Below are 23,994 nucleotides of genomic sequence, written 5' to 3'. Positions count from 1 at the left end.
ATCCTTTCACAGGTTTGCGGCGTCGGAGCCCTTACAGGTAGGTTAGTTTTAGTTTAGTTTAATTCATTATTTGATTGTTGTCTTAGTAAATTTTCTATATTCATACTGTATATTGATTGATTTAATTCGCTTTTATTTATTAATCTTAAATTATTCGTCCATTCATGTAATTAATACAATAGATCAGTTTCCTTATAATACATACAATAGTTTCCTTATCTGATAGCTAATAGGAGCAACTGCTCAAACAAAATTTAATTACATAGCGTACTTATACCTTTTTTTCAATTCTACCCACATTTGAAGTTATATTTTTTATTTACCAAATAATTTTAATTATACTTCACAATTTAGTATAATCTGGTATACCGACCACCTGTCATAAGTTGTCCCTATTGCATTCCCTTATTAACTGTAGAATCACCGACGGTTGCATGCTTTCTAGGTTCCAGTCGTGTTGTTTTTGGTAAGTACTTCTGTATAATATTATTTTATTAGATTTACATATTTAGTTATAATTTAGAACAGTTGGCGAGGCCCAGTGCCGGTTGATGAAGTTGGTGGTGTGATTCTGATGTCTGTGGTCCCCTCGGCTGTGGTCCTCTCGGTTTATTGATCTCAAAACTCATTTTGAGATCTTGAATCGGGGGTCTTCGGCCCTGTGAGCCATCGGACTGAGGGATCGGACCCCGGCCCCCTTCCGTGCCCTTATTGTTGCCACTGTTACTCTTTATTGAACTTTTTGTTTCTTGTTTTCTTAATGTACTTAAATTGTAGATTTCTAGGTTTTATTATTGCTACTTATTATAATTAATATCATTTTTCAAATAATTCCGTTGCTATTATAATCAGATAGGCGGTTAGTATTAATTTAATTATTCCTTATTTTGATAGTTTGCAGTTAATTCTGAAAATAGTCAGATCTATAAATACAAATTACAGTTATTAGTATAAACATTGGTACAATAGCACGCTCCTGGAGCCGGCAGTCGCGGCCATTCGTGTGTCTTAAGTTGTGTTCGTCTATTTAGTTTATAAATTAAGATTAGATTTTTCATTTAGTTAGTAGAAGTTGGCTTAATTCCACTTCACATTAGAGTATTTGATATAAATATTTCCCCTTACTTTAATAAATTTACTTTATGCTATTACATTAACTAGTTAAATTTTCTTCCTTTTTCTTTCACCATTTGCAACCTTACGCCGGGAAGGTGATAGGGCCTTGTGACATAGGTCAACATAACTCATCCAACGGCTGGCCTTCCAGTGAGAGCACTGATGACCGCGTGACCAGACAGGATAGCCAAATCATGCCTGGTGGGGCTTCGTCTCCGCCCATAATCAGCACTCCCGGCCCATCCCGAAAGGGACGTAAAGCGGCGGCAGTCATTTTTGCCCACCGCCCTTCATTCATTCCTGTCTCAGGTCGTATGGATCCTGATCCGGCAAACAGGCCTGGGCCTTCTTCGGAGGCCCGGGGGTCTCCGAGGATCGGGTCGGGGGAAAGTTCCTTTCCAATTCCGGCAGATCGCTCGGGGATCCCTCGGCCTCGGAGGAAGGCCAGGTCCGGGTCGGACCAGGGTTCATCTGGGGCGGGCGATAAGCGCCCTAGGATTGGACCGTCACCACGGTCCAAGGAAGAGAGTGGCAGCGACGAGTACTCCTCCCCTGCCACATCATCATCCTCTTCTCCCTTATGCAGTGGCAGCCCTTCTCCCTCCCCTCCTGCCAAACCGATACCTAAACCAAGGGTTCTTGCCAGGGCGGCGGAAGCCCAAAGGCAATTGAGAACCCCCCCTCGTTCCCCCTCACCTCGCATATCTCCCATACCAGCGGTCCGGCCTCGAGGTACCCCTGCCCTAAGCAGCACGGCAGGCAACCTCGAATCAACAAGGTACGTGGACCTAGAGGCTACCCGTTCCCAGCCATATAACGCTGCTCAACCACAGCACTCCCAATCAAAACCATCCACATCCTATGCAGCAATGGCTGCATCCCAATCATCTGGCCCCAAACGGCCCTCTATTCAAGCCCGAGTTGCCCCTCCCCCGAGGTCGGGGGGTCGTGCTCAGGTGGACTTACGCCGTCACCCACCAATTATAGTGGAGGCCCTCCCTAATTGGCCTCGCCATATGGCGGCCATTAGGGAGCGGCTCGGCAGGGCTCCCTCGGCGCGACCCTACGGCGCCGGGTTCCGATTTCTCCCGTCGTCGATCGAGGAGTACAGGGAGGTCCAGGCCTACCTATCGGAGGTCTCTGCCAGGGACAGTGCCATTAAATGGTACTGTTACGCCCTGGCGGAGGACATTCCTTCGAAGGTAGTCGTTCGGGGCCTCCCTGTCCATACCGATGCGGCCGACGTAACCCAGGCCCTAAGAGAGCTGGGCTTCCCGGCCCGGCATGCCCGATGTATCGAGGCCAGGAGGGGTAGGCCAGGCTGCGTGTTTTTCGTGGCCTTGGACCACCTCTCCAAGGACGACCTCGCCCGCTTGTACGCAGTTGAAGAGCTGCTGTACTTGCCGGGGGTGTCAGTGGAGGGATGGCGTACAGGTCGAGGGCCTGCGCAATGTCATCGTTGCCAGGCCTTTGGGCACGCATCCTCCAACTGCCACCGTGCGGTCCGCTGCGTTAGATGTGCTGAAGAGCACGTAGTAGCGGACTGCCCGAGGCCGAGGGATGGCCCGTTTTCTTGCGCCAACTGCGGAAGGGACCACACTGCCGTCGACAGACGGTGCCCGGTCTTCCGCAGAAGGGCAAGGATGATGGGAGTCACCATTCCCCCTCCGGTACCTCGGGCTCCACGGGCCGAGTTGCATCCGGTTCCGGTACTTCCGTCCTCATCTCAAGCTCCTAAGGGGAAGGGGAAAGGGAAAGGGAAATCCTCCCAGCCCCAACCCCCTCCCCAGTCCTTGATCATCCACCCAGCCGTTGTGGTAGAGGCCAAGCCGTCAGCGGCAACGCTGATGGCAGAAGCCAATACCCCGCGACAGGGTCCTAAACCCCAACCTGCCCCCCGCAGTACTGTCGCTGCCAGTCTATCACAGCCAGTAAATCAAAACCAAAAGGCCCTAAAAAATAAACTAAAGAACAGGAAGAAAAAAGAAAGAAGAAAGCCCCAAAAACAATTACTTGTAGCTGAAGTCCCCCCTCTATCTGCACCATTTGCACCAAATTCTACGACTATGGAGGTCGATATTAATCCTTCCCAAACGATCGAGAACCAAGCCAACGATCCATTGCCTGAGCCTGGGGAAATTTTGCCTCAGACCCAGCCGGATACATCTCAGCCCCCTCTTCCTCCCCGCCCTCAGCGCGAGCAGCGCAGCGGTCGGCAGGCCTCACAACCTGCCGGCTTTGCTGCATGGCTCCTCGCGCTCTGGGAGAAATTGTCCGAGGTGGTCTCCGGAGTGATCCGTGAGATCGCCTCGGGAGCCAGCCCTTTCGGGGCTCTCTTGTCGGGGTTCTACCGAATGATTGCGCAGTTCAATGGCTAGCCAGGAACTGCGCATCATTTATTGGAACCCCGGCGGGGTAAAAACCCGCAAGAACGATCTCTTGGTTCTCGCCCGGGAGTACAACCCTGAGGTTGTGCTCCTGGGGGAGACCAAGCTACGTCCTCGGGATGTGTTCAGGATTCCAAACTACTTCATGTACCGACGTGACGAGGTGAGTCCTGCCGGGACGCCGTTCAGGGGCACTGCGGCGCTCGTCAGGCGAGACGTGGTGCATGATCAGTTGGATTTGCTGGCCTTCACATCGACAAGGTCGATCGGTGTGAGGATCCACACCTCGGGGGGAGATATGCGGGTTTATGCCGCGTATAGACCCCCGGGGCCTGATTTTCACCCCGGGGACATAAGATGGGTCCTGAATTGCGACAGCCGCCCAGCTCTGCTGGTCGGGGACCTCAACGCGAAGCACGTCGCGTGGGGCTCCCGACTAAACTCAGCAGTGGGCAGGCGGCTGTTAGAAGATGCCGATAGGGGCGACTACTCTGTGGTCGGCCCCGACGAACCCACGCACATTCCGACCGCCGCGCAACTCCAGCCCGACGTGTTGGATGTGTGCGTTCATAAGGGGCTACGGTGCCCCTTAACTATTGAGGCACTGTACGACCTGGGTACCCCCCATCTCCCTATCCTGGTCACACCGGGAATGGGGCTCACCCGGCGACCTCGCCCCTACGACCGAAGGTCGACTGGGAGCTCTTTAAGAGACGCCTAGTCGACCTTTCCGCAATTCAGGACCCCAACACCCCTGAGGGGGTCGACGACGCGGCAGTCCGCCTTGTCGACTCCATCAGGGGAGCGATCGACCAGACGACGACTCTTGTGCCCAGCGGCGGGCCCAGAGGTATACTCCCGGCCCATCTGAAAGCGATTATTCGCCGGAAGAGGGGCCTGAGGAGGCTCTGGGCGACAACTCGTTGTCCCAGGATCAAGCGCGAGCTTAATGAGCTGGAAGCGGAGTTGGCGGTGAAGATTAGCTCCTATCGGGGCTATGCGTGGGAGGAACGGATTGAGGAGGCCCGTGAGGACCCCTCGTTCGTGTCCCTCCACCGACTTTGCCGCCAGCTCTCAAATCGGCCTGCCCCGACTTGTCCACTCGTGGACGAGAGGGGCAACCGATGCTTCTCGGCTCAGGCCCGCGCCGATGTCCTGGCCGTAATGCTGGAGCGGCAGTTCGCTCCAAATAACTCTGCACCCTCAGAGGCCGCATTCCACCAATCGGTGGAAGAGAGCGTAGCAAGCCTACTCTCCTCCCCGGTGCCACCGTTGGGAGATGGTGAGTTCATCACTCCCAGTGAATTGCGCCTCTCCATCAAGCGGATGAAGAGGCGCAAGGCGCCGGGCGAGGACGGTATTCCCTCCCTCGCATTTTTCCACTTCCCCGAAACGGTCGTGTCATTCATGACACGACTGTTTAATTCCATTCTGTCCACAGGACACTTCCCGGGAATTTGGAAATTGGGCAAGGTTATTGCCCTGCCCAAACCCGGCAAGGATAGGAGAAATCCCTCCAGTTATCGTCCGATCACTCTGCTGTCGCATATGGGCAAGTTGTTCGAGCGGCTGCTGCTGAGAAGGGTGTCGCCGCACATCCTTCTCAGACCCGAGCAATTCGGGTTTCGTAGCGGTCACTCGACAACGCTGCAATTGGTCCGCGTTATGCACCACTTGGCGGATCGGTCCAACGCGCGCCAGTACACGGCCGCAGTCTTTCTCGATATCGAGAAGGCCTTCGACCGTGTCTGGCATGCGGGACTGATCTACAAGCTGTTGCAGAGTACGGACCTCCAGCACGCCTATGTGCGGCTGCTGGGGTCGTACCTGGAGGGAAGATCCTTCCTTGTCGCGGTCGAGGGCGCAAAGTCGTCGGTGCGCCCAGTTACGGCCGGAGTTCCCCAGGGAAGCGTCCTGGCACCAGTCCTCTACGCTCTCTACACCAACGACATTCCCACGCTCGAGGGCAACCTCCAAGCGTGGGAAGCCGACGTGAAGTTGGCGCTGTTTGCCGACGACAGCGCCTACTTCGCGTCCTCAAATTTCCCCTCTGCGGCCATTTCGAGGATGCAGAGGCTGTTGGACCTACTGCCCCAGTGGCTGAACCGATGGAGGGTCGCGGTCAACGTGGGGAAGACCGCGGCTATTCTCTTCGGTCCGGTCCGCACAAGAGTCGTCCCAGGACAGCTCAGTCTTCGTGGAGTCAATGTCGAGTTTAGGCCCAGTGTCCGATACCTGGGAGTCAGTATCGACCGGAGTTTGAGGATGACCGCCCACACCAAGTCGGCGTTGGCGGCCGCCCGTTACGCGAGGTTTCTCCTCCGGCCGGTGTTGGCCTTCGGGTTGCCGACCAGGACTAGACTCGGCATTTACAAGACGTATGTTCGTTCCCGTATCACGTACGCAGCTGCGGCCTGGTATCACCTCATCCCGCAGGTCATGCGGGTGAAGTTACAGGCCCAGCAGAATCTGGCTCTTCGCACGATAGTCGGAGCAGGGCGTTACGTCAGAAATGACGTAATCGCCCGGGATCTAGATGTGGAGTCGCTCGAGGAGTTCATTCGGAGGCTAGCTCCTAATATGTACGAGCGGGCTGACGGTGGACCCCACGAGCATCTCCACAATATAGCTCCCTTGCACGCCAGACCACCTGATGGTAGGGCGCTACCAAGGGAGCTACTGGAACCCCCGGCTATGGTAAGATAGTCGGCTTAACCGGAGTGATATAGGAGTGCTCATAATGAGTGCCCCCATGGGACTGAGCTGTCCACACTCTTCATTTCCCCCCACACTGTTGGGGTGCCCCCCTATGGGGACCCATTTCTATCACCCGTTTCGGTGAACCACTCCCCCTTAAGGGGAGTGATTGACGTCGGTCCCTCCCCGCGACGGTCTTCCCCTTCTGGGAAGCCCCTAGCGGGTGAGCGTCAAACCAGTGCCGCGGCTCCCCCTCTGACTTGTAGAGGTGGGGCCGTAGCATGGGGCCGGTGGCGGGCCCCGGTTTAGTTGCTGACTGCTGCCCTGCTCTGTATATAGTGTATAGTTAGTTAGTTAGTTAGTTCGTAGTTAGTTTATAGTTTAGTAGTTAGAGAAAAAAAAAAAAAAAAAAAAAAAACCGTAGGAAGCAGACGACAGCAGCCGGCGCCGCGGAGACTCCTCCACGGGCATCACTCCACCCATGAAAACAAGCCCATCGTATTATATATAAGTATTTATTATTTTGTCGATGTGAGTGTGCCGAGCACGCTGCGAACAGTCCCCTCCCATCTCGTCTTGCATAATTTCACCCCTGCCCTATGTGGTAGGGAGCTTCGTCCCGGGCAGTGGGGTTTGCCCCGAGGCCCGTTCCGTGTACGACGACCCTTCTTCTTCACACACTAAATTATAACAGTATTATACGAATTGTCGACTAGAACAGTTCTCTTTTATTTCACCTACAACACTCCAATACAAACGCTTGGGGTCACACATCTCCGGCGTGGCAGCTCTGCATCACATGGACTACGCACGACACGCACGCAACATTCAAGCTCAGTCTCGACTCACCGCAGACTTCGAGCAGCACTGGCGACAATCACGCAGCATTCAGCTCAGTTTCGACTCACTGCAAACTTCGAGCAGCACTGGCGACACGCACGCAGCATTCAAGCTCAGCCTCGACTCACCGCAGGCTTCGAGCAGCACTGGCCCTTGCAAGCTAATCTCAGCACGGACAACGCTAACTAAAAAATGACACGACCTCCAGTCTCGGAGGGGAGTGATGTGGCGGGTAGCCATCATACAACGCAAGATAATTGACAGATGCCTGAATCTCGCTTACGACATTTTCAAGATAAAGCGCATATATACAAGTTCCGAACAACAACATTCGGACCGTCGGTCTACTGAGCAATATCACCCGCTCAGTGGAAGATCTTCCCTTTGTCGTATATCTCCCCAAATTATTTTGTAAATAAAGATTGGTTCTCGTGGTCTTTAATTTGGCGTGGGAACGCAGGAGCGAGTCACAATACGGGCGAGTACTAATGGAGCGACCAGGCAAACAATAGGCGAGCGAGGCGGCCGAGAGAACAATAGACGCCCACCGCGCCTCGGATTCATAATAGCGCTAGACGAGCGCGCGTGGGCGACCATAAATAAGGGGCCTACCTCGCTGCAAATTCGCCCGGGACACCAGTGCGCAGAGGATCCAAATTGGTTGTGCTGTACAATTTGTCGAACCCAAACCGTGAGAGTGTTTAATCTAGTGTAGTTGTTACGGCGCGGAGACGTTCCGGACAACAGTACACAGGACCCGGGAACAGGTAAGTGGATTGACGCTTCTTCCTAACATTAGTTAAATACGGGTGGGTGTCGTCCAGCCTGTATAGCTGCGTCACCATTTTATTTAATAATAAAATCGGCGGACGTTAGCGCCAATAGGGTCTGGCCTCCCGTGTCTACTCCCAGTCCTGTCCTACCCCTTGGGGTTAGGTGGGACTGAAGTCTAAGCCCGGTTTGCTAATTATTAGCCCCGCAAAGGAATGTTGGTGTCGGGACCCAGTCGGGTTTAGGTTGTCGTAGCTGTAGTAACTAATATTTGTAAATTTTGATTTCAATTTTGTATATTTCATTGTAATTATAGTGTTAAATTAATTATTCTTTTCCGTAAGGTTCTTTATAAAAGTCTCAATAAGATAGTGTCGTGAGCTACCAACCAATAGGAAACGTTGTATTTCCTAGCAAAATATTTCTATATTGCAGTTCAAAACTTTTTTCATCTACCCTCATTAAGTTTAATATTTTTTCTATCAATAGAAATTTTACAGTAAACTGGTAATTTACAAATTGTAGTACCGACAGACGGCCCCCACAATCATAAGTTTCGCTTCTGTCTTTATACTAGCCATAATACGTTTCTTAGTAATCTTAGTTGTTGTCTAGTTCTTTACACCAATTATTTGTTTATTAATAGGTTTAATAGTTGTACAATAGTTGTAGTATAATATCTTAATAATTTCCTTCCTTATAGTCTTAGTTACCATCCTTGACTAACCTAGTGGTCTGGTACGTTTATTTGTTTCCCTTTATTTTATGATTACTATTTTTCCTTATTTAAGTAGCCTTAGTATTTCTCTTTTAACATAATTAGAACAGGGTGTTGAACCCCAAACATCCGAGCGATCGGGGGCTGCCGGCCTGGGGGGCCAAGGTTCCTTTGCGAACCCGAAAAATTATTTTCTGGTTTCCAAGGTTCGGGGCACCCTGTCCGGTTTTTTTTTTTTTTTTTTTTATTGCTTAGATGGGTGGACGAGCTCACAGCCCACCTGATGTTAAGTGGTTACTGGAGCCCATAGACATACACAACGTAAAATGCACCACCCACCTTGAGATACAAGTTCTAAGGTCTCAAGTATAGTAACGACGGCTGCCCCACCCTTCAAACCGAAACGCATTACTGCTTCACGGCAGAAATAGGCAGGGTGGTGGTACCCACCCGTGCGGACTCACAAGAGGTCCTACCACCAGTAAGTAATTACGCAAATTATAATTTTGCGGGTTTCATTTTTATTACACGATGTTATTCCTTCACCGTGGAAGTCAATCGTGAACATTTGTTGAGTACGTATTTCATTAGAAAAATTGGTACCCCGCCTGCGGGATTCGAACACCGTTGCATCGCTACATACGAATGCATCGGACGTCTTATCCTTTAGGCCACGACGACTTCATAAAAGTTGGTTGGTTGCCGCCGGTCGGTCTGGGGGTATTGATTTGATGCCAGCGCAATAAGTTAGTGTCCCCTACTGGATGGTATCGCACCTTTGTACACTATAGACATAGAAATTACTCTCTTTAGTTATATAATATAGACTTAGTTTGCATATATTCAATATATTTTTAAATCATGAATCCCACTGGTAGGTCATGGGTGCGGTGACTAAGGGTTAGTGAACCATATTAATTAATGAATGGCAGTATTAGTATTAGATCATATTTAGAATAAAATTACATCACTCCACTACTATTTTTATCTTTATTTTTATTTTATTTTTTTTCACTTGTACATTCTCTCTAGTAAGCAATCCATCCACAGATTCGGTAGAATCTGGCGCCAAGTTCCGTTCAAACATCCCGTTGTAAACGGAGCGCCAGACTACCGACTGTGTTTACTGTGAGCAGAACAGTTTTTTGAGGTTGCGAAATTTTATTTAATTCTACGGTACTTCTGGTTCCTAAATTGTATATTATATCAATCACTCACAACTTTATTTTACTGATATTAACTAGTTATATCAATTACAACAATTAATCTACTTGAAATTATTAATTTTATCACCACAAACTATGGCTCGCTCAAAAATTTCGATCCTGACTTTTTTCGATGTACAAAGTGACATGCCACAGACTATAAATATTCGAGAATGGTAATCTACGGCCGCCAGGGTGCGCTGGAATTATTCCTATTTGTAATGGATTTTATGACCTGGTAACTGAGACCTTTAGGTCATGTCTTATTTTAATTTATATTCATATTTTTATGAAAAATGATATTATGGAGTGAAATGAAATGTGATATTATGGAGTGAAATGAAATGAAGATGATTAATTTGAGACATTAATCAAATGGGATGAAATGAAATGAGATGAGATGATATGGAATGAAATATAATCTTAGTAAAATGGTGGTGGTCATTTACTAAGATCTCAGTGGACTTTTTGGAGGAAACCGAGAAGTTACGTACAGCGACTTTGTTTAATTTTCCCACATTTGTGCACTTTCACAGATATTAAACAGTTAATAAACCACTATTATTACACATTTAAACCCGAAGAAACACTAAATAGACAAATTAAAACAAATCACACAACTTCACACCTCACGTTCCCGCCAAAAAGTCATTATTCCTACATAAACTGTAGCTTCAAGGGGATAGTTTGCAGTTCTTATTGAACGGTTTATACATTAAATAACGTTAATGTTGTTACTGTTAGTATTTTAGTTTAAGTACTGCCGAAGCAAGTACTGTTGTTACTGTTGGAGAAACAATTTTGTTTTGTAATGTAATACCGAAATACTTTACGAGATGGCGTTACAAAAAATCCCTTCCCAAAACTATAAAACCGTTGTGATTGTCTACGAATAATAAATAATATAATAACTAATATTTATTCGTAGGTGATTGTTTAAGATGCTATGATTATTTCGGTTTTGATTTCATCAAAATAACTTGAACTTTACTATTGAATTCCGAAGAAAATTCTAATTAAGGCTGAGTTAAGTTCAGCTTTTTATTTAAGCCTCTTACTGTAGTTTTTAAATTACATTTATGCGGATTGATGTTTCAAGGCTTTCAGATTTTAATTTTAAATTCTGAAATAATTAAGAACAGCGTCATCTACCCTTCACATTTGAAACAAAATTTAATTCGGTTTAAATTTGTAAAAGTTGATGTTGATTATTATTACACTGTAACGCAGCGTTCCGTTTCGCGGGGCAACAGCAGCCAAAGGGAATGTGACTCAGGTCCGTGCCGCGAAGACCCACCCCGCGCTACCCGCGCCCGCGCATCTGTTGCATCATTCGCACCCCCAATTAGTGCGCGCCAGACTTTGAAGCGGAATACACGCGTCCCCGGTCGATACCGGAACTGACAACCCGAGAGTCTCATGCCAGTCGGGCACCTAACATTAAACTGGCAGCCCAAGCGCGGGCCCTTTAACTAGTATTTCGGAGTGAATCTACGTAATTACGACACGTACTCGTCGTCAGTCACGGCGTCAATCCGATTTTCAAGACGTTGAAGAAGAAATTGGTTCAACCGCGGGACCGACGCCAACATTTACCGCAAACAACATGGCGTCATTACAAGAAAGTCAAATGGCAGCATTCGAACGCCTACTCGACCGAGTTTTTGAGCATAAAACTCAACTCGAATCATCAGCAACACCGACGTCGGAGCCGACATCGCCGCCTTCCTCGACGCCCGCTCACCATTCTGGGAACTTCGCGTCATGCACGGCGCGGTTCAGCGGAGCGCCCGGCGACTCACTCGACGGTTTCCTTGACGCGGTCGAATCATACAAAGATTGTGCTGACGTAGGACACGCCATCGATGTTACTAACCGGAAATGCAGCCGTGTGGTGGCAAGGCGTTAAAGCTAGCATCACTTCCTGGGACGACGCTTTATCATCGTTACGAAGCGCTTTCGGTGATTGCAGACCGCCCCATCGAGTCTACTTAGAGCTCTTCAAAATGTCGCAAGGACAAAGAGAGAAGACGGAGATCTTCGTTGCCAGAGCACGAGCCCTACTAGCTCGACTCCCACCTGGTGACCTTAGTGAGAAAGTTCAAATTGATATGCTTTACGGCCTTCTACACCGTCGTGTTCGTAAAAAATTAAGAAGAGACGAAATAACTTCATACGACACGTTATTAAAGAAAACGCGCCATATCGAGGACTCCATCTACGAGACCAGTCCGCCTGAATTTATTCATCATCCTCAGCGAGCGACGCCACGTTCATCGGGTAGTACCGTAGGCGAAGTTCCCGCCGGTGCTTCGACTTCGCAGCATACATACGCGCGGATGACGCCGCGGAAAATATTCAACTCGGGCGCGGCTGGCGGCCCGCCACGCGACGACAGCGCTGCGCCGAGCACCGTTCGAGTCCCCGCGCCTCGCTACACGAACACTGATAATGTATCATCTACGTCGATTGTTAAAAGACTGTTCTGTGTTTATTGCAAAAAGTACGGACATATTCGTGATGAGTGTTTAAAATTAGCGTCAAAAACGAAATTCGACAACGAAAATACGCAAGCTGTATCCTCGTGTTACGGGTGTGGTACCAAAGGTGTTACTCGGTCTCAGTGTACAAAGTGTAACGCAAGTTATTACGCCGTCGACGCTGCACGGACCCGATCAGTCACATCCGATTTACCTATTGGTAAAGTAAATACACAGCTGTCAAGTTCAGTGAACTCTATTCATCGCGGCAGCTCGTTGCATACAGCTTGCACTTCAAACACCGTAAAGTCGTCCATTTATATTAATAATCGTAAACAATGTTTTGTTGATAATGAAAATAATTATTATCCTACCGATTTTAAGGCGATTCTTCCTCCGCGCTTTTTCGGTACTGATAACAAGGTTAGACTTCAAAATTATTCTAGACTTAATCATAATATAAACAATAATATTAGTTCTAGGAATAGGCCCCTGATGCGTTACTCGAGTGGTACCGAACCAAAACATAGTTATTCCGAGGTACCAAGTGGCCGCGATAGGGTGGGTGACCATGATGAACGAAAATAGTGTGACCATGGAAAACGTCGGACATTTTTCGACGATTAATTCTAATGTGAAAAGTGTTGCCCAGAGTAACTCTACTGAGCACCAGGTTAGGTTAAGACCAATTTTAAGTGTTCAAATTTTAGGTATACGAGGTAATGCTTTGTTGGATACGGGAGCTAAGAGTAGCGTTACCGGTGCGTTGCTTTATGAATTGCTGTTAAAGCATAACCATCCGTGTGAGGAAACCAGGCGTCGGGTGAGGCTTGCAGACGGTTCCGCGCGCACCCGCCGAGTTTTGCTCACTACTCTAGAAGTAAGGATAAGTCCCGAAAGGTCAGAAACCCTTGAATTTACTGTTTTTCCAGATGCTCAAAATAATGAAACTTTGCTTGGCATGGATTTTTTGGTGGCGGCAGGTATTGTGCTTGACTTTGCTTCATCCACTTGGCATTTTTCGGGAAAACGGGTTACCTATCCAATTGAATATGAGTGCCCTAAGCCATGCATGTTTGCTTCTACTGCTGACTTCCTGCGTGATGATAAGGGTTCTATGCTTGGCTCCGATGAACGGCAGCAGCTATCACATTTATTGCAGCAGAATGGAGACATCTTTAGGGTGGGGGGAGCCCCAACCCTTTACGCCGAGCACCACATTGATACCGGTGATCATCCGCCTATATCGGTACCGCCGTATAGGCTCACTCCTGTGCTTCAACAGCGAGGAGAGCTTCTCGCAATCGATTTGTTCGGGCCACTGCCAGAAGGAGAGCAGGGGGAGCGATGGGTACTCCTGGTAGAGGATGTAGCTACAAGATGGGTAGAACTCTACGCACTTGTTGATGCCACCGCCGTGGCTTGCTCCCGAGTCCTACTGGAAGAGTATTTCCTTCGTTATGGCTTGCTTATGCGTCTAGGGGTGTAACACGTAAGTTCATGCCACGACGGGATGGCCCGTATCGCGTAGTAAAAATAGTTAGTCCTACAACGTACTTCATAGCAGACTTGTCAAACAATGTCATCGGCAAGTATCACACCGCGGATTTAACCCACTCTCCGTCAAATTCAAGTACGGATCCAATTATGCCAAAGAGGCAAAGAGGAAGGCCGCCGCGTCTTCAGACTAACAGTCCCAAGTTGGACTCGGGACGCGTTCCCAACTTGGAGGGGGAGTATGTAACGCAACGTTCCGTTTCGCGGGGCAACAGCAGCCAAAGAGAATGTGACTCAGGTCCGTGCCGCGACGACCCACCCCGCGCTACCCGCGCCCGCGCATCTGTTGCATCATTCGCACCCCCAATTAGTGCGCGCCAGACTTTGAAGCAGAATACACGCGTCCCCGGTCGATACCGGAACTGACAACCCGAGAGTCTCATGCCAGTCGGGCACCTAACATTAAAACACTAATTAATTGAGCGTTTCATTAGCTTTTAAGCTGAGTGACTACATATTTATAATTTATTTTTAATTAGTAATAAATGAGCAAAAAATAATACTTAACAAAAAGATATGAAATCCGAACAAAAACAGTTTCACTGTAAAAAATTGCGCCAAGTCCACGTTTATAAAACTCATCTCAATAACATTTGCACTTTACAAAAAAAAGAAGACTTCAATAGCTTTCATTCTCTACAAAAATATGTGAAATACAAAAAAATACCAAGAAACCGTCATAAAGATGAAAAAATTAAAAAAAAAATGTTGAAAATTTAAAAATAAAAAAATAAAAATTTTATCGTACTTGGCGCGCGTCATTGAGTACCCCAAAATTTTTCGGAAGAATTTCAACCCGAGAAAAAAACCATTTTGCTTTAATATACAGTGAAAGCTGAAAAAGTTACCCAGGTTATCTTTTTCGCTCTTGTTAGCGTTTTATGAGAAATTGAGACAGAACTACGGTAATTTTCAACAGCTCTCACTATATACCTATGGGCTATTATATGCCAAATCGACCACTTTTGCGTTCGACCCCTTTAGATTCAGCTGAAACTTTATTATTCTTTTCTACCCTTTGAAAAACATCTTTGAGAATTTTTTCAAATGTTTTGAAGCCAACGTATACATACGTATCGACTCGTAAGTAGCTTGTATTTGTATAAGCGAACACGAGAGGGTGTTTAGTTCAAATCATAAAAGATGAGTGGGAAATGAAAAAAATTCAAATAACATACGTATGAGATGTCGATTTTACTTAACTTTTGTAAAACTTATTATGAAATAATAATTCATTAATTACATTTATGCATTTCATAGGTTGACCTACTTATAAATTTCTAAACATTGAAAGGATGTTCATTTATCCTGAAAAATTTGGGGTACTCAATGACGCGCGCCAAGTACGATAAAATTTTTATTTTTTTATTTTTAAATTCTCAACAATTTTTTTTTAATTTTTTCATCTTTATGACGGTTTCTTGGTATTTTTTTGTATTTCACATATTTTTGTAGAGAATGAAAGCTATTGAAGTCTTCTTTTTTTTGTAAAGTGCAAATGTTATTGAGATGAGTTTTATAAACGTGGACTTGGCGCAATTTTTTACAGTGAAACTGTTTTTGTTCGGATACCTAATACAGCCGAAGTCGGTCACTGCAAGATACAACTGCATTTCTGCTTTTTTTTTTGTTTTCTCTAGCGCATAGGAACCGAGTGGGACCTGATGTCCAAACACAAAAGCTAACAAGACAGCAACATCATGTCTGGGGGGTCATCTCCCCCCATCATCAGCACGCCCGGCCCGTCCCGCAAGGACTTCGCACTGTGAAGCAGTTAGTTCTTGATGAAGGTGATTCCTACCCCAAGGCAAAAGCTACCATCAATACTGGTCTGTATATGGACGACTTTGCTTATAGTGTAGATAGCGAGCCTGAAGCCGTCGAAACAGCTACTCAAGTGATAAGCCTAATGAAGACTGGGCAATTTGACCTTGTTAAGTGGACGAGCAACTCTCAACGTGTTTTGGACTGGATTCCACCATCGCATCGTCTATCGACGGTTAAGGATTTTGATGTCAATGATACACATAAGATTCTCGGCTTGAGCTGGTCTCCCACATCAGATACATTCAGTCTCAAAATTAGTTCGACCCCGCCAACTTGTACCAACCGCACCATATTGTCTTGTGTCGCTCGCATATGGGACATTATGGGTTTTGTAGCACCTGTAGTGTTATACGCGAAGCTTCTTATTAAAGACCTTTGGCTTTCTCAGTGTGACTGGGATGACATCGCACCGGACAACGTGGCCAGATTATGGACTCGCTTTAGGGAAGAGCTTCCTTTGCTCGAACAGATAGAAATCCCACGTCATGTAGGTGTCTCTCGAGATAGTATAGTCACAATAGTGGGGTTCGCAGATGCTAGTGAGAAGGCTTATGGAGGAGTGGTGTATTTTCACGTTTGCAATGGCGACAATATTACAGTTAGCCTTATTAGTGCGAAATCTAAGGTCTCCCCTCGAAAGGTCGTCTCTCTCGCGCGCCTTGAGCTTTGCGCTTTACTACTATTGACGCGGCTCATTGGTGCCATAGTCAAGGGTTGTAACAACCGCATTAATATTGATTACTGTTACAAATTATGCTCATACTCGAAAAATGCGGTGCACACATCCGGCGTCCACTCTCCGTGCCAGGCACTTATAAATTCGGCAGCAGCTTCAGTGGTCTTCCCAAGTGAGCCAGAAAGAAGCTTCAGTTCATAACGTCCATGTGGCAGCGCACGCACTATTTTGTCCGGGCCACGCATACCAGAATCCAGCTTTCCAACAGATTGGCTATTCTTGTGCACGAAGACCACGTCGTTTTCATGGAAAGTACGCGGGGGTTTGCGCCGTTCATTTACTCGAGTGTCCTGCTGTTTTCGGTTTTTGTCCAGCAGTTGAGAAGCTCTTTGTCGGGCAAGCTCGCGTAAGGTTTCTCTGTTGGCACTTGTTCCTTCTAGAGCCACATCGCGTACAACGGAACGAATGACGGGCGTCACAGCATCGCTACCAATTAACAAATATAAAGGTGAATATTGAGTGGACTTTTGTTTCGTAACGTTCAGGGTGAGCTGCAGTTTCCACAAAACTTCTGACCAATTTTCGTTTCTGAAATTTACCTCCACACGAATCATGTTAAGAACTGTTCTGCAATATCTCTCAGCCTGACCGTTACTTTGGTGCATCTCTGGCGTTATAAAGAATAAATTACTACCTACGTCTGATACCCATTGTCTAAATGATCTATTTTCGTACATTCTACCCCTATCGGTTACAATCTGCCTAGGTGCACCAAATAAAGATACAGCGCTTTCAAATACTAATTTTAACTCTGTTGCATCCTGCTTACGCATAGGATTTAGTAGACAGAACTTACTATAAGCGTCAATTATCAAGACAACAAATCTGTAACCGTTCGATTCGGGAAGAGGACCCAAGACATCACTATGTACCGTGTCAAAGTGTACGTCCGGTTTCTTCCACGACTCGATCGGCTGCAAGGGTTGACGTGGTATTTTTTTGTGTGAAAGACATACTATACAATGGCGTACATATTTACGAACAAATTTTCTTAGACTAGGAAACCAAAAATGGTTTAATATTAGATCAAACGTCTTATCTACTCCAATATGATGATGCTCATCATGAAAGATTCGTAACAAACTGAGGCGATGTCCTCTTGGAATATAACATAATAATTTACTAGGTTGGCCAACAGAATCAAATTTATAATAAAGAACATCATTTTAGTTACATAGCGTGTCTCATCTAATTCTAATTAATAATAATTTTGCAGTCGTCGTGGCCTAACGGATAAGACGTCCGGTGCATTCGTGTTGAAGCGATGCACCGGTGTTCGAATCCCGCAGGCGGGTACCAATTTTTCTAATGAAATACGTACTCAACAAATGTTCACGATTGACTTCCACGGTGAAGGAATAACATCGTGTAATAAAAATGAAACCCGCAAAATTATAATTTGCGTAATTACTGGTGGTAGGACCTCTTGTGAGTCCGCGCGGGTGGGTACCACCACCCTGCCTATTTCTGCCGTGAAGTAGTAATGCGTTTCGGTTTGAAGGGCGGGGCAGCCGTTGTAACTATACTTGAGACCTTAGAACTTGTATCTCAAGGTGGGTGGCGCATTTACGTTGTGGATGTCTATGGGCTCCAGTAACCACTTAACACCAGGTGGGCTGTGAGCTCGTCCACCCATCTAAGCAATAAAAAAAAAAAAAAAAAATTCACCGTTTTGTAACTTTTGTATTAAATTCCGAGTTTCTTCATCAGCACTCTGTGCTATCTGTGCCCAGTTATGCGGTCTACCAATTTCACAAACATTTATAGGATTACGACTTAGATAGTCGGCATGAGATAGCACAGCGCCCTTACGATACTCTAACGAAAAATCATAATCTTGTAAGTAGATCCACCACCGAGCGACTCTCGGTAGTAAATCTTTTTTACGTTGGGTAAGCTTCAAAGCGTTGCAGTCTGTAACTACCTTGAAATGTATACCTATGAGGTAGTGCCTGAAATGCTGCAGAGCCTTGACCACAGCGAGTGTCTCCAGCTCATAGGAGTGATAGCGTGGTTCGGCGCCTTGGGTAACTTTACTAAAATATCCCACCACGCGTTTATTATTATTCCCATGAGTCTGAAGTAAAACAGCTCCATACCCTCGAGAAGAAGCATCAGTGTGTACTTCTGTTAATAATGATGGATTAAATATATTGAGGACAGGTTCACTGGTTAAACGCGTAATTATATACTGGCGTACTTGTTCCTGTTCATCACCCCATTTAAACTCAACACCTTTACGAAACAGATTAGAAATACAAGCTGTCTGCAACGAATATGCAGGAATATAGCGCCGAAAATAACCCGCTAGACCTAAAAATTGTCTAGCTTGTTTAACATTACCAGGCTTCGGGGCTCTTGTCAATGCTTCTACTTTATACGCACTCGGCCTAACCTGACCATTGCTGATAGTTCTGCCCAAATATTCAATTTCGTTAGCAAGAAACTTGCATTTTTTTAAATTAATCGAGAAGCCCGCCTTAGTTAGTGTTTCAAAGATTTCACGCAGAGTATTTTGGCCTTCATCAATGGTCTGACTAGGTATTAAAACATCATCGATATAGATTAAAGCCCTCCCTGTCTCACTAAAGGCTTTCAGAGTATTAGTTATAATACGTTGATAAACAACCGGGGCATTGGCTAACCCGTAGGGCATTTTAAGGTATTCAAAATGACCTTCGGGTGTCACAAAGCCGGTTTTGTGAATGCAGTCGTTTGCTAAAGGAATCTGGTGGAAACCAGTGGCCATATCGAGGCTTGTAAAATATTTTGCGCTACCTAACCGGTCAATGTGATCGTCTATTAACGGCAATGGATAGCGATCCTTCACAGTATTCGCATTAAGAGCCCGAAAGTCCACGCACATCCTGTCGCTGCCGTCCTTTTTCTTAACTAGCAATATCGGGACTCGAGAACTCCGATTCAGACTCCCTAATCACACCTTTATCAAGAAGATCCTTAATAATTTCTCTAACGCGAAGTTTTTCGCTAAATGATAATTTGTAAGGTCTGTAAACAATAGGAGTTTCATTGCTGAGTCGAATTTGCATGGATCCAGTTGTAACAGTACTGGCCGCGGTACCAGTTGTAGCGGGCTTAGCTTCGACAGTCTGTGTCGAGTCGTCGCACAATAAACAGGTTGCAAACTGTCGTGTCTTATTTATAATTATCACCACATAATACCACACACGCTCTATATAAGCACAGACTCCACATTGGTGACCCCGACGTGATTTGCTGACGACGTGACTGAGACGTGATTATAGTGGTGATGAACTGTAACAATTTATAGTGAAAGGTATTACGTGTTTTAAGGTGAAAAACTGAAACTGTTAGATTGTGTAATTTACATATATTTTTTTGTGGCAAATCATCTGCCAGCCGCTGCACGCGCAGTATTAGCCGTGACGGATACCAAAGATATTTCGACCTTGGCAACGATCGCCGATAAAGTTATGGAGAACATGAAACCGACTAACAGCGTCGCTGAAGTCACCAGCTCCAAACAAGTGGACTCAGCAATGGCTGCCGAGATAGCCAAGATAAATGTCCGGTTAAGCAAGATCGAAGGTGCAGGAAGAGCTTCCAGACCATTCTTTCACCGGAACTATTCCCGAGATGGAAGGTCAGCGTCCCGCGGACGAAGAGGACGTACTCCTCGTCGTACTCCAGCAAGCGAGGATTGGGTATGCTTTTACCATTACAAATATAAGGAAAAAGCACACCGGTGTGTAGAGCCTTGTGCCTGGGAGAAGAAGCAGGGAAACTAACCACCGCGCAGTCATCACTGGCGGAAGTCTGCAGCGGAACAAATTACCGCCTAAGTGTTACGGACCGTTGTAGTGGATTACGTTTTTTAATAGACACTGGTGCGAATATTTCGGTATTGCCACGTAGTAAAGTGCAAAAAAACGTTAGCAGTGAGTGTACAGACTATACATTATATGCGGCCAATGGAACTATGATAAGAACTTATGGACTAAAAACTTTATTACTAGATTTAGGGTTACGTAGAGCATTTCGCTGGACTTTTGTAATAGCTGACGTACGACAGCCGATCATAGGTGCCGATTTTTTAGTACATTTTAAGTTAATCGTAGATTTAAGTACACGTAAGCTTTTTGATGATGTCACAAAGTTGAACATTTTTACTGGGATTGTCAACACTAACGAACAATCAGTAAAAACAGTAGACGTGACACATCCATTTTACCAGTTGTTGGCCGAGTATCCTGATATTACCAAGCCAATATCATTCAAGGAACCGCCCAAACATACGGTCTACCATGAAATTATTACCACGGGCCCGCCTGTCCACGCTAAGGCGAGGCCGTTGCCACCGCACCGATACGCGAAGGTTAAAGAAGAATTTAAAATTATGCTAGAGCTAGGCATTTGTAAACCGTCGAAAAGTGCATGGGCAAGCCCTCTGCATGTGGTACCTAAAAAGGACGGGCAAATTCGCCCATGCGGTGACTATAGAGCACTTAATGCTGTGACGCAACCGGATAGATATCCGATACCGAGGTTGCATGACTTCACTTACTTATTACATAATAAAAAGTACTTTTCACGGATTGATATAAATAGGGCCTATCATTTTATTATGGTAGCGCCTGAGGATGTGGAGAAGACAGCAGTGATCACACCTTTCGGACTTTTTGAGTTTCCGCGTATGCCGTTCGGCTTGCGCAATGCCGCACAAACCTTTCAACGGTTTATGAATCACACAGTGTTAGAAGGTCTAGATTTTTTGTATGGTTATATCGATGACGTCATAATTGCAAGTGAAGATTTAAGCACTCATAAAAAACATTTGCGTGAAGTTTTTGAACGCTTCAACAAGTTTGGTATTACTATAAATTTACACAAGTGCTGTTTCGGTCAGCCTAAGATAGAATTTTTGGGTTTTGAAGTATCAACAGAAGGTATACGACCTTTGAAAGATAAAGTAGACGCAATTGAAAAATTCCCGAAACCTGAAACCGTTCAACAACTTCGTAGATTTTTAGGCATGGTCAATTTTTACAGATTGCATATGCCGCATGCCGTAGAATATCAAGCAGAACTTAATAAATATTTAATAAATTCAAAGAAAAACGATAAGTCTATAATCAAATGGACGGACAATGCAAACAAAGCATTTTTAGAATGCAAAAATAATTTACAGAATGCAGCTACGCTGTCGTATCCGAAACCTGATGCCGCACTTGCACTTATGACCGATGCGTCGAGTACGTGTGTGGGTGCGGTGTTGCAACAGTTCGTTAATAACACGTGGAAACCACTAGGTTATTTTTCCAAGAAAATGACCACAGCGGAGACCAAATACAGTACCTACGATAGGGAACTGTTAGCAGTATTTTCAGCTATAAAATATTTTAGAAATATGGTAGAAGGTCATAACTTAATTATATATACGGATCACAAGCCGTTAACATTTGCGTTTTCTAAAATAGGAGGAAACAATGAGCTACCGCGTCGCATCAGACAACTCTTATTTATTAGTGAGTTCACGTCAGATATTAGGTACATAGACGGCGATAAGAATATTGTCGCAGATGCACTATCGCGTGTAGAAACAGTTAGTTGCCCCACGGTCTTGAATTTTACTGACATCGCACTCTCACAAGCTAACGACGAGCAACTTATTGAGTTACGTAGCAGGTCAAGTAACCAGTACAAATTCAAGGAAATATTGTTGTCAGATTGTAATATTCCCATAGTATGTGAAACCTCAACGGACAAAATTAGACCTTACATACCAGAACAGTATAGACGTTTAGCATTCGATTCAGTGCATAATTTGAGTCACCCAGGAATTCGAACTTCTAAAAAATTGGTGAAGGAAAGATTTTTCTGGGTTAATATGAATGTAGACGTCAGTAAATGGGCAAAAAGTTGTATTAAATGCCAACGAGCAAAAGTACATAGGCATACTAAATCTAAAATTAGTCAATTTCCGTTAGCTGAACGATTTACGCACATCCACGTAGATATAGTCGGCCCCTTGCCTATATCCTTGCAAGACTATAGGTATTTAGTTACGATTGTAGATCGTCAAACTGGATGGCCAGAAGCCTTTCCAGTTAAGGATATTACGGCAGAGACGGTTGCAAAAGTAATAGTCGAGGGATGGATTTCGCGATTTGGCTGCCCCGCTAAACTAACCACGGATCAAGGCAGACAATTTGAAAGTAATGTTTTTAAGGAACTAATGAAGTGTCTAGGTATTGTCAAGACACGCACTACTCCCTATCACCCGCAATGCAACGGGTTAGTGGAAAGATGGCACCGTTCACTCAAGGCAGCGCTCATGGCCCGACTAGATTCTAAGACGTGGGTTGAAGAATTACCTATTGTTTTGCTAGGACTTCGTGCAGCACCACGGACCGACTCAGGCGTCAGTGCCGCCGAATTGACCTACGGGCAAACATTACGTTTACCGGGAGATTTTTATAATGATGGTATTATACCTATATTAGAACATTGTCAATACGTAAAGCATTTACGCGCTATGATATATAATTTGAAACCTAAACCGCTACCGCGTAAGGATGCTCATACAGTGTTTGTACATAGCGATTTGAATAACTGTACTCACGTTTTTGTTCGTTCAGATATAATTAAAAAATCGTTAGAACCTCCCTATGAAGGACCTTATAAAGTCCTAAATAGAACAGAGAAAGTATTTTTAGTGCAATTTCCTAACCGAGATGCGTATATATCGGTAGACAGGTTGAAACCCGCTTATATGCATACGGCAGAGGCAGAAAATAATTTGGTTATTAAAAATAACTTATTAACGGATAGACCTAAAATAATTGACCGCAACAAGGAACCTATCAGAGCCTCCGAGAATAGCGATCAAAATCGCTCAGCTAATTACCGTGTTACACGTAGTGGTCGTATTGTGAAACCACCGGTACGTTTTGCTGATTAAGTAGGTGAATAGAAAAACGATACCTTTTGCACAGTACAAAGTATTTCGCAATAAATTGTAATTGTAATAATTTACTAAATTGTAGACATTTTAAATTCATAACGCAAATAAATAACACGTTCTATAAATTAATAAATTAAAATGGGTAACCAGTCATCAAAAGAGGAAGTTTTAGTAAACCAAAGTGGCGTTATTACGACAGACACCACTGCTCTGGTGGGGGTAACAGGTATTATCCTTGTAGGAATAATCATGTTCTGTATCCTGTACAGAGGATGCCGGTCGAGTGTAAAAAAATGGTTCACGAAGCAAATTACGGATATCCAGAACCGAGCGCAGAGCGCGAACACGAGGTTGAGCTTTCGGCGACCCCGAGAACCAGGCAGCGTTGCAAAACCAGCCACTAAGTTGGAAATTATGTGAAATTGTGCTACGAATGACTAGAAGTTTAAAAATGTTTTTAAATAGGATTACTTTTATTTTATATTTCCTATTTGTTAAGCAATGAATAATGTTACTAAGTTAAGATTTTTATATTTTTACACTTTTTTTTTTACATTATCTTATATACTTTTTTTTACATTTTACTCTTATTTTTTTGTAATAAAATTTTATGTCTTATTTTTAAGGGGGGAGTGATGTAGCGGGCTTAGCTTCGACAGTCTGTGTCGAGTCGTCGCACAATAAACAGGTTGCAAACTGTCGTGTCTTATTTAT

General features: G+C 45.3%; 1 protein-coding gene across 1 annotated transcript; it reads right to left on the bottom strand.

Moving 5' to 3' along the window:
- Positions 1 to 16,342: 16,342 nt before the first annotated feature.
- Positions 16,343 to 19,083, bottom strand: LOC134201633 (uncharacterized). Its single transcript, XM_062676869.1, has 3 exons — positions 18,980 to 19,083; positions 18,094 to 18,370; positions 16,343 to 17,248 (listed from the first exon to the last, which is right to left on the bottom strand). The coding sequence occupies exons 1-3, from the start codon at positions 19,081 to 19,083 to the stop codon at positions 16,343 to 16,345; spliced, it is 1,287 nt and encodes a 428-aa protein (XP_062532853.1).
- Positions 19,084 to 23,994: the final 4,911 nt, after the last annotated feature.

The sequence above is a fragment of the Bombyx mori genome, chromosome W (assembly GCF_030269925.1).
Source record: "Bombyx mori chromosome W, ASM3026992v2".
NCBI lineage: Eukaryota > Metazoa > Arthropoda > Insecta > Lepidoptera > Bombycidae > Bombyx > Bombyx mori.
The sequence above is the reverse complement of the archived record's forward strand: the minus strand, read 5'-3'. Positions and strand labels throughout refer to the sequence as shown.